Source organism: Haliotis rufescens, unplaced genomic scaffold (genome assembly GCF_023055435.1).
Source record: "Haliotis rufescens isolate VD_foot unplaced genomic scaffold, xgHalRufe1.0.p SCAF_1, whole genome shotgun sequence".
NCBI lineage: Eukaryota > Metazoa > Mollusca > Gastropoda > Lepetellida > Haliotidae > Haliotis > Haliotis rufescens.
In genome coordinates this window covers 54,822,464-54,833,959 of record NW_025963779.1, presented here as the reverse complement: position 1 = coordinate 54,833,959, position 11,496 = coordinate 54,822,464, and the positions used below count along the sequence as shown (strand labels likewise).

Below are 11,496 nucleotides of genomic sequence, written 5' to 3'. Positions count from 1 at the left end.
TTAAAGTACCAAATTTATTTGTTTTCTCAAAATATTACAGAAGATGTTCCAAGAGAAAGCATCACACCTCATCGTGCCATTTTCCCAACTTTCAATCATATAATTAGCATTCAGTGTCATTTTCACCTCCCTGATACTTTCTCTTGTAAAGATCACATTTCATTGTAGTCACTGCAGACACTAATCCCATAACATACAAGTCTGCCTCTCAGAGTTAAGACACAAACAAATAAATACTATGTAACAATAAGAACAATAATATATCAGTGAGCAGCAAATACAGACTGTGAGCATCAGTATGTGGCCAAATGGCTGTGAGTTTAGGACTAATAAGTGTGCAGCAGCAGCAGCAGCAGCAGCAGCATCTAATTATCACATATCTAGGATCTCATGCTTGAATTATTGATGGGAATCTGTAACAAATTTTTCTGCTGACTACGAATAGTATTTACTGAAATCAATGAATAATCTTTCGAAAAGCAACTACAGAATGTTCACTTACTCAAAGTAAGGCAGCTACTTAGAAAAGATATTGCAAGAATATTTCAATGGTGACGTGAATATTTAACTGAAAATGATGACATTGTAAAATTTCACGCGTCATTGCATATTAATAAATTATATGAATTATTTACTCATTTTTTAATCAAAACATTTCACGTTAAAAATGTATTGGCAACCTTGAATTAGGTGATCTTTTTAATTTAGTTTATTTCCTATGACGCTGAGTTGACAGTTCCTTGTATGTCTATCACATGAATGTTCATTATTGTAAGACACTGAACAACAAAACAATACTTCTTAATTCACCAAGTAAGTAAACTGTTTCAAACTCAATATCACATGGTACAATCTCACAGGCATACTTCATTTCCAATTCATGAAATCAGACAGACAATACTATGAACAGTTGTCAAGTCGGAAGACAATATTAGACATTCCAGATGAGTATTTATCTGTCACAGTAAAATGCATGCAAAGATCGATAAATACATAAGCATGACAAACAACTCCTTGAGTGGCGAAAATTACCACCATAAGCTTGCTGAGAACAATCAAATATATCACAGATTCAAGAAAATAAGCATAATAATTTAAGAATAAAAGTGAGCAGTAGTGTACACTGAGGTGATTCTGATGACTGGCATTGATTGGATGACCCAGTATCTTAATACCGGTTTTACCTGAAACAGTTCATCCAATATGTGCTTGCATATATGTTCAGCTGGTCTGAAATTAAGCCCTTACGTGATACCACAGTAGGAATACTGATCTAGGTAATATATGGTAACAGATAACCAATATGAAAGCTATTGTCGTGGGTATATTTACAAGGTGTTGTATCAAAACATTAGTCTGTATGAAACTGAGTTTGGCACATTCATATGAGAAGCTGAAACTAAAAATAGTTGTTTATTACCTACAATATTGAAATAACCTATACTGATAGTCAAAATTTAAGTAACTGCAGATTACAAAACCAGTACCTATCAAGTTGGGAAAAGCAGCAATCAATCAGAAAGGGAGGAAAGTGACTATCATTGATACTATAATAGTGAGCTGTATTTATGGGTAAACTAATCTAAATTAAAAGATGTTTCTAATCAATGGCATTACATTACAAGTCTTGTCATATTGTGCAAACGAGTACATGAATCGACTTCTTTTACCAGATTGAAGACTTAAAGCAATATAATATGAAGTAAGTTTGATCAACAAGCCATATGGTCTATTGAATAATAGTGAGTGAGTGAGTATGGTTTTACACCGCTTTTAGCAATATTCCAGGAATATCACGGCGGGGGACACCAGAAATGGGCTTCACACATTGTACCCATGTCAGGAAATTAACCTGGGTCTTCGGCGTGACGAGCTAACGCTTTAACCACTAGGCTACCCGACTGCCCCTCTACTGAGTAATAAATAAATTCAGGTGATGAAGATAAAGAAGATGTTCACATTATTTCCACATTTTCAAAAATGGCTTTTCTGTGATCCAGTTGATAAGGAAAGGTCTGACTAATTGTACTCATGTCCACCCCCTGAAACTTGACCTTTGCTTAGCTTATAATTACCAGTAATCACTTATCAATTATAATACAAGATAAATATCATCATAAATTAGCAGGTGCAATAATTTACCTTCCTAGAAGATGGTTATTGGGTTTGCACATTATTTTATCTGATGCTCAGATAGCATGGTAACATGAGAAATTCAAATCAGTAAAACTCTTAACTTGGAAGAAGTCCTTTTCACACTGATAGTTGAATCAAGTTCTTGAACTGAAGTATCGCGTTATCCACTATCCTATTGTTTAGTATTTCAGAAGATGAAGATGATTCTTACATGCCAGTTGTCTAGTGCTTGTGCTGTGATTTAGTAACAGATAAATTTGATTTCACACAATGAAGAGTATATATGTTGTATGGATTTACAGAAGGGTGGACAGTGTTTTGTGAAAACAGATTTTAAAATCATACTTGAATATTCTCTAATAAAGTGAAAGGTTAACCTTATAGTCCCACTAAGGGATTCCAAACAATTGCAAGAAATAACAGTAAATATCTCATCTTTGGCCGGCAGAATTACTATTTACAATAACAAGACATGTGGACATGGTTAAGTGAGGTCAGTATCATCAGTTCACTAAGGTTTTACTTTGGCTTTTAGGGGCTATCTAAATAGACACAATTGCATGTATTACATGCACTGTACACATGCAGTGCCAGGAAAGTGGAACAAAGCTGGAATGAATGGATTGCAAATACAGTAAAGTCTGCCATGGGCAAGTCCAACTGGGCTAGACGACTCTATCTTCCATTAGCATCCATCCAAGACCTTCATGCTCATGAACTATTGGGCTGCAAGACTTCGCTTTAGGTATCCATCACATTGTCACTTCAGAATATTGTCCTCTGAAGAATATTAACACTTTGTCTCTTGTATCCAGTCACTTTCTCTGCTATGTGGTTTGTTGTCCTTGGTTACAGTACATAAAATGACAGGTCAGCACTGAGTCACAGCCCATATTTCTTATTCGATTTTTGCAGTTGGGAGCACATTTATTCATTGGTGTGCTCTTCTTGGGGGAGACGACCGTTTAACCTGTTTTGGGCCCATATGTATCTTGCCACGAACGCAGATAATTATTTAACATTTACTTTATAAACAAGTTCCACAAGAGGTATAATCAATCACAGCAAGCATCATAAGTCAAGGTGATTTATGTCCAAGTCACTGCTACTAGAATACAGCGTATTCACAGAAGGAACCTGCAGAGTATTTGATACATTTTTCTTTCTGATAGGTGAGAAGTGTTGATTTTGTGCACTCTTCAGGCTGGCCCGACTGACTGCACTGCTGGGCCTTGAAGAACTGAAGAAAGACGTCAGTGCATTGCTGAGCCGACGACCGAGGCTCATAATGCTGTTAGCTCGGGAACGCGAGTCCATGGAGCTGGAACGAGACAGGTTTTGCTGCATGGCCTGAGCGGTGATGTTCTTCAGCAAGCGATGAGTCTTGAAGCTCTTCCAGGCTTGTTGCAATGTTCTTGCAGCTACTTCCTCTTTCTTCCTCTGCATGGTGGTTGACTTGACCACTGTGTTGACACGTGAGGGGAACACAGTCTGGAATTTCTCCTCCATCTGATTTCTTACCTCCCTGAATTCTGCAGTTTCTTCAACATCTGATAACACATTTTTCACCAGTGCCATTAAGATGTCCAAGCAATGTAGCTTATCTCCTTCAACTATTGGAAGGTCAAATGACACAAGAGCAATTTCATTAGGTTTGGCTATCCCAAATGGTTCCTCCAGATCTGCCACAAAGTCAGTTAGTTGTTCATACTTAATGAACTGGGTAGCATGTGGGTCGTACCTCTCCCAAACTACATAGAACATATCAAAATCATCCTCTGTGATCCCCACCTCCTCTTGTTCATGGGCCTGGTTGAAATTCTCCAGAATCACAGCTATGTACATATTGATAATAACAAGGAAGATAATTATAATATAGGACACCATAAACGGTATTGCTAGCCACGGTATGCCGCAATCACCATATGTCTCCTTCACCAAGGTTCCGTTAGGCAAGGTCTTGAATTCCGGATCACAGTCTGGGGGAGAAATCAACATAGCATCCAGGATGTCATTCCAGCCAGCAGAGGTAGCTAATCTCAGCAGCAACATGAAGGAATTGAAAAATGTCCTGAAGTTGACAATATCATCAAGTGCTCCATTGATTTTCAGATTGCCGAAGGAGGACAAACCGATGATGGCATAGATGTAAAGGACCAGGAAAAGTAGGGCACCAATGTTAAAGATGGCCGGGAGGGAGATGATGAGAGCAAACAGCAGCTTGCGGATACCCTTGGCAGCCTTGATGAGACGTAGGACTCGCCCAATACGGAAGATACGCACAACTCGTAGCAGTGTAGGAGTCACAAAAACGTCGGAGAGGAGATCATCCAGTACCACACCTGAAATATTAGAAGTTCATTAGAAAACTGGTTGACGATATTCCTCATAAGCATTTGCTTCTCATTGCATCATGCTTTGGTAGCACAGAAAAACAATTTGAAAACAACACACCTTGCCCGTTGGTTACCCATGTTTCGAGGGAATTTCTTATATAAAATTGAAGGTACGTATGTGTCTATGCTAGATGATCTAAGTTGTTGTCTAATTTTAAAGCCAACATATCTGTAACATATATAAGTCCCGGTTCATTACCTTATTGGAGCTACAAGGACAGGAAATGCAAATGTTTGTGTATACTATTTCTTTATTAGATGTTTCATACATCTGTGCAGCTGGAAATGAAATGATTATGAAATACTGACATTTATCATACATTATAGAAATAAGCTTACAATATTCACGATCAAACATGTCAGTACTAACTGTGAAATATTTACAATAATGTGTACATTTTCTGGTTTTGTTGGTATGAGAGGTCTGTATTATTTAAATTTGAAAAATACAGAGAATTTGCAAAATAGTGTAGTTTTTATATGATCTATAAAAATATAAATATTTGCAGGTTGTCTGATAATTATTCTAGAGTTGTGAAAATATGTGTCAGTGGTTCAACATAGAGGAACATTCTCAATATGCACCTGATAATGCACATGTTCTTGCCAGTGTTGTGTTGAACACATAAAATCAAACCTAATATTCAATGGAAAACATTTTACAACACATAACAGGTCAACAGATAGATCAGACCTTAACAAGATAGAGAGTATACACATTATTAGTTATGGAGCTTGCAATATGTTAAGTCAGCCATTTACCATCACAATACATGTAGTGTTTTGTTACTCTATCTTTAGATATCACTGATTTATCAGAAAGTAGAAGAAAGTGTATTCACATATGATTAAAAATGCATCTATGTTGTATTAATGAAGGGTGTACCACTTTTTACAAAGTAATGTATGAAAGGCTTCTAATCTTAAAATGTCAGAAATGGAACACCTAGAAATGGAATAAAGCACATAGAACATGGTTGGTGGATCAGGAAAAAGTAAAAAATGCAAGACATTATCATCCTTTTTAGAATTTCCTCCACAGAAACTTAAAACACAATCCCTCTTTCTCTGATAATGTCTGGCTTATTAAGAAGTGATGATCAAATAAATCTGTCACTGTTTCAAATATCTTTATCAAAACTGCTGCACATTATATTGAAGATTATTGCAAGATGACAATAACTTTAGGTCAAGATACTGAATTAATACTCAATACTGTCCATCACCCAAGATAAATGTCAGACGTTAATTTTTACGATGTCTGACAAAACGTCAGGGAGTGTTTAGGGGAATACTGATCATTGTCTCACCATCAGGACCTCGACACCCTCCTACTGCCCCCAGTCCATCTAAGGTGTTCTTTAGGACACTTGTGTCAAATTTCAGCCAAACGTGACACTTAACCACAACATTATTTCCCAAGTCCTTTACCCTTCAAGTTAGTATATATGACTCCTGTTTTTATTGTATGCATATTTCCCCCCTCTGCATGCACGAGGTGTCAACCCAGTTCTCAACACACTCTACACTAGCCCAACACAACAAAAATAGTATTCCACTCAGGATTTGGTCAAGCAGTCACAGACTGAAGTCCTTGTTCTACCAAGCAAACATCTAAATTAATCCCTGTTAGGTTCATACTGTGAAAAACAGGGTTTTAGGACAAACTTTGGCATGTTACTTTTTAGGGTAGATGCATGCCACCACTAGTGTATAACCCTCATATGGCCTGGACATGACACAATGAAGCTGGGTACATCAGTCAATGTCCTGTCGTCTGTCTGAGGCACATGGGTAGTACAACACGGGAAGCAGCTGGGGTAGATGTACATTCTACACAAACCTACCATTAACATGGGCACACAGAAACAGTGATAGCAACTAAGAGCAGAACGATTCACCAGTACAAATCAATATTCAATGCAACAAAACGATATAATTCTGATAATTATTTCACTAATTGTTTTAATTACTGCATATCATTAGAGGAAAGTACATTATTCAGTCATGTCACAACGACACTGAGCATGAATATTGTGATGTGAATCATGGAGAAGAAAGTATCACAACACATATCGTATCTTTGGTGCATCGTTCCCTGGCTAGATGCTACTCAGACATGGGTACACATTCAGTTACATGGGTGACTATATGGGTGGATGGTGTTGCTAGTGCTCCTGTCAGTAGTGAGGAGGTTCAGGAATTGTGTCCAGATTACTGCCAATACTTCATGTGTACATACAGTGAATTATTTGGTGAGAATGAATAAGCTGACTCTTCAATGAATGGCAAAACACAAAAACTTTACAAACATTTCACTTGTATATACTACTCAAAAGAACTTAAGGACCACCTGATTCTTTTATATTTCTATAGTTAATCTGTCCCGGCATGAAGAATCGGATGGTCCTTGACATCTTTTGAGTAGTATACAATACTCTGTGTTTGTTGATCTCAGTTTTTGTATTCCTGAACACATTACAGTCATTTGTTTTGTCTATAGCATTTCCAGTACTGTATTACTGATGAGGTTATATGGCAGTAACCACAAACTAAACACAATTCCTGATGTACATATATATCAGTGCCCAATACCTTTACTATGTGACTAAGTGTGCTTATATTTCATCTATGTATCTAAATCTTCTAAACTGAAAACCATGCTTATGATTGGAATATTCACATGAGAGATTTACATATTGTGCAATCAGATGAGTCTACTTTACATAATGGTGACAAAGTGCTATACTGCCAGCACCAAGTCATTTGGCAGACTCTAGGACAGTCACATGACATGAACTGAGCTACTGATAGGTTGTTGCTAAGTTACCTGACTGTAACTGGCTCACGGTAATATCTAAATAAGAAGATTCATGAAAAGTGTAAAACAATGTTGTTAGCTGTTGTGAATCATATTTTACTAAATAAGATGACGATTCCCTGAAAAATTAATCAAGAAATTAAAATTTGGCAGATCACATTTTGTAATATTGATTTTCAAGATGGTTGATTGTAATCCTCCATAACTGAAATGTTTCACATAGGCAGAGGCAACTGTGACATGTGAAACTGTTTGAAGTGTTGAAATAAGATAACTTTACCATGATTGAGGGTCTTACAACTTCTTTGGATTCATTATCACAAGGATGATGAATGTCATTTAGTTTAGGACTCAGTGGATGGTGGCAGGGAACAATGAAGGGTATAACTCAACATACACTATTTGAAGGAAGAGAATATATGGATGTCAACTTCTTTATTATGAGGAACACAAAGTTTTGGAGTATGTGCTTACTCCTTCATCACATACTCCAAAACATTGTGTTCCTCATAATAAGGAACTTGACATCCATATATTCTCTTCCTTATGTGTATCACTTCTAAATGCCTTTCAAAGACCTGATACCATATTTTGTTGTGTAGAAGGTAGATAGGAGTGAGCATTATACATGCAGACAAGGAGTTCTTATAATACTTTCCAAAGCAAAGGCATAATCATAGCAGGTAACACAGGATATAGCATTTCAACAAATCTGTCATGAACTTCATAAGTTAGACCTACTATTATGCTATGAAAATTGTTCAGTGTATTTCTGTCTATAGTAACAAAAATTAATTTGAAATTGTAAATCATCATGTCTGGCAATTTGTTATAACAAAATTCACATTTTCATCGAGCAAGTTTGCTATCTCCTGTTCATTCTCCAGAAATGGGCAAGCAATAGGATATTTCTGACTGCGATTATATACAAAATCAGAATTTCTTGAACCTTGTTCCTTATAATGGGGGTTGCTCACTATACTCGTGTACATTATACACAAAAACATATGGTAAATGAAAACCACAGTGTCTGACAATAGGAGGTGGACAAGACACTGGGATTGCTCATGCATGTGTCCTGTTATCTTCCTGATCAGTGAAACTGTTTACAACACTTAATTCAGCAAAACATCATCGATCGCCACCCCGCAGAGTGATGATATCAGTTGATCTAAGCAGGTATGTGAGGGGTATATTTTATAAATAAAAGTAAAAATGTGCAATATATTCTTCTTGCATATATATCTACAATATTTCAGATAAATCACAGCATGTCAGCTTAATCTGGGATGCTTCCATGACAACAGGATCCTGGCACAGGTAAGGGATACAACTCAGCACAGTGTGTTGGACTTGCTATCCATGTCCCCTTGCTATATAAGAGAGTAACTGGACATCACCAATTATGATTCATATGTTATCTGACACAAACACATCCCGGCAGTCGTCCTGCCAATACTGGTCAAAGGAAACATATTGACAGGAATGAAGGGAACAAATGTCACATATACTATCACTAATGTTAACCTAATGTAGACTTATTGACTAACCGAACAATGATTCTGTTCTATTCGAGGTGTCAAAAGTCAAGCTGTTGCTCATATAGTAAATCTCACCCGAGTGTCTTTTGATATTAAATATATCAACACTCGTAGATAAAACTGGAACAACTCCTTAAAAAGCCTCAGAGTTTTTCCACTTTTATCAAAGAGTGTTGATATATTTGATATCAAAAGACACTTGAGTGAGATTCTCTATCTGTTCTATAGTACTCTATTGTTGTGAAGAAGACGGTACATACTGCACAGGTCATAAGCTTATAAACTTACTCCTGAAATTTAAGTAATATATTAATGCATTGAAATGTACCTGAACAAAATCTTCTTGTCTAATTGTTAAACCAGTTGAAGCACTTCTACAAATAATGTTAAGCCTTGAGTCCTGATAAAAATGTTTTCACTTATTGATACTAATTGCGAACAGTCAGATCTTGTAAAGTTGACATTGCAAGTAAAACTGGATAACTGGACTTTTAACCAATAAATAGAAGAAGTAGAAATTGTGGATAATAAACATTTTCTGAGTACCCTGAGCCCCTTTATACAGGCTTGTGCTTGTAAGAGGCCTCGCTCATCATGGAATTTGCTCACGTGAGGCACTGCCTTCATCAACTGATGAACGTCAACAAATACATCCTCAATCCATAAATGAATAAATTGTTGATCCCGTTTATTAGATTGAAAAGGATTCAGCATTACTTCTTTTACTATTTATTTCACCTTATGACTGTTTTTTGCGAACATGTGAAAGGGTTTTTTCTTTTAAAGGTTGGAATCACTCAATCAAAATTAAAGTATTCTGGTTGAACAGAAACTTCCAGTTCACGCCCTCCATTTGCCACTTAACTAGAGTTGACTGTACAATAAATTTGAGAAGCAGGCACATTTATTGTATGTCCACATATTGAGTCTCACCTAGGATAGACAGGATGACGATGATGAAGTCAAAGACATTCCAGGCCTGGCGGAAGTAGTGCCAACGTAGCCCGACAAGTTTCACCAAGGCCTCGAGGGTGAAGACAGTGGTGAAGATGATGTTCATGATGTCCAGTACCTGGGACACAGCATCTGACTGGTTGTAGTGCTCAATCCCCATCACAATCATGTTCAGGAAGATGATCAGCACTATAGCCAACTCAAACTTGTTACTGATGGACACATCATAGAAGAAGGCTGCAAATTGTTTCTGAAAATGAAAAGACATGAATGATGTAATATCTTGTAGTTTCTTGGGTTATTTGTTTCTCCACTTCAAAATATTGACAGTAGCGGGTGACCTTAGCGCAACATGGAACTTGCTCACGTGAGGCACTGTCTTCATTAGCTGATGAATGTCAACAAATACAACTCCAATCCTTCAACAGTGGCATTGTATCAAGGGTAGATACCATGATTTTAATCCTACAAATCCATAGCTAATTTCAGATTAGCTGTTCATGTGAGACAACTACAGTTCAAACAAATACTAGTTCTTCCAGATCTTGTCTTGGGACTAGCAATCAAGTGTCAGTGTCTGAATCTGTTAAAGCTAATAAATGAGCATTTCTCAGCTCTTCCTAATTTATACAACTGGAGTGAGCGAGTGTGGTTTTATGCTGTTTTCAGCAATATTCCACCAATATCACATCAGGGGACACCAGAAATTGATGTTGTACCCATGTGGGGAATCTAACCCGGACCTTCAGCATGATGAGTGAACGCTTTAACCACTAGGCTACCCAACTACCTGATACTACTGGAAGTAATTTGCATTGATTATAATCAATAATATGATGGATAACTGATGGAGTCAGAAGAGCTAGGGATAATTCAATAGTTTGGTATTGTATTGAGGCAGATGCATTCATGTACATACTTTGCAGCAACGGTTTAAAGTTGACATACCTTTGGTCTTTTGATGGTTTTCTGAGGTTTCTTGTTGCCGAGTTTCTTGAGAGTGTTGTAGTAGTTGCGCTGACTGGAGGTGAGGAACATGTCCAGGTAGCTGCCTTCATACTGCAACATAAACACAGTTCCCTTGTAGTACTCACATCAATCCCGGTAGGAGTCTAGGGCAAATAGGTCTATCCAATCCTTGTAAAGAAAATCCAATAGTTAATGTGACCTGGATGGTCATCAGAGCCTGACTGCATGGCGTAATGTGAAAGTAAAATTATTGTAGGGAGTGATAGTAGTGGCAGCAAATGAAGCTCTCGGCAGCTAGTAAATTAGAGTCTCCCCCCCCCTTAATATTGTAAACAAACAGGACAGACAACATCGTTTGAGAAGTTTCATGGTGTGACAGTTTCTAGAAGGCTGGCTGTGCCTATATAACACCTGACTTGTGTCTTACCTACTTTACTGAGAGCGGACAGGATACTTATCTTAAAACACTGACTTTCTGCCAGCTGAATCCAGATTCAAGAACAGAGCATGTGCCTCATTCAAGACATTTGACAGTGACAAATTATGTTTATTTGTGAGTGCACTGACATTTATTAGAGGGTCTGTTATTTACTGCTGTTGCCACTTTATTGTATTGCCTTTTGTGATTGTAACTCTAAAATTGTGTTTCAATACAATTTGTTAATTATTCATTGATCTG

The 11,496-nt window shown here is 37.2% G+C and overlaps 1 protein-coding gene across 5 annotated transcripts in view; it reads right to left on the bottom strand.

Annotated features, from left to right (window-relative positions):
* Nucleotides 1-11,496, bottom strand: part of LOC124131545 (sodium channel protein 1 brain-like) — a 78,302-nt gene continuing 66,806 nt past the window's right edge. For 4 of the 5 annotated variants that reach the window (XM_048398036.1, XM_048398033.1, XM_048398040.1 and 1 more), the window contains 4 exons: nt 10,797-10,907; nt 9,828-10,098; nt 7,363-7,389; nt 1-4,478 (listed from right to left, as the gene is read on the bottom strand). In XM_048398036.1, the coding sequence (XP_048253993.1) occupies nt 3,208-4,478; nt 7,363-7,389; nt 9,828-10,098; nt 10,797-10,907 (1,680 nt within the window). In that variant the 3' untranslated portion in view covers nt 1-3,207. The remainder of the gene's footprint in view (nt 4,479-7,362; nt 7,390-9,827; nt 10,099-10,796; nt 10,908-11,496) is intronic. The other variant, XM_046494862.2, reaches the window with a different exon arrangement.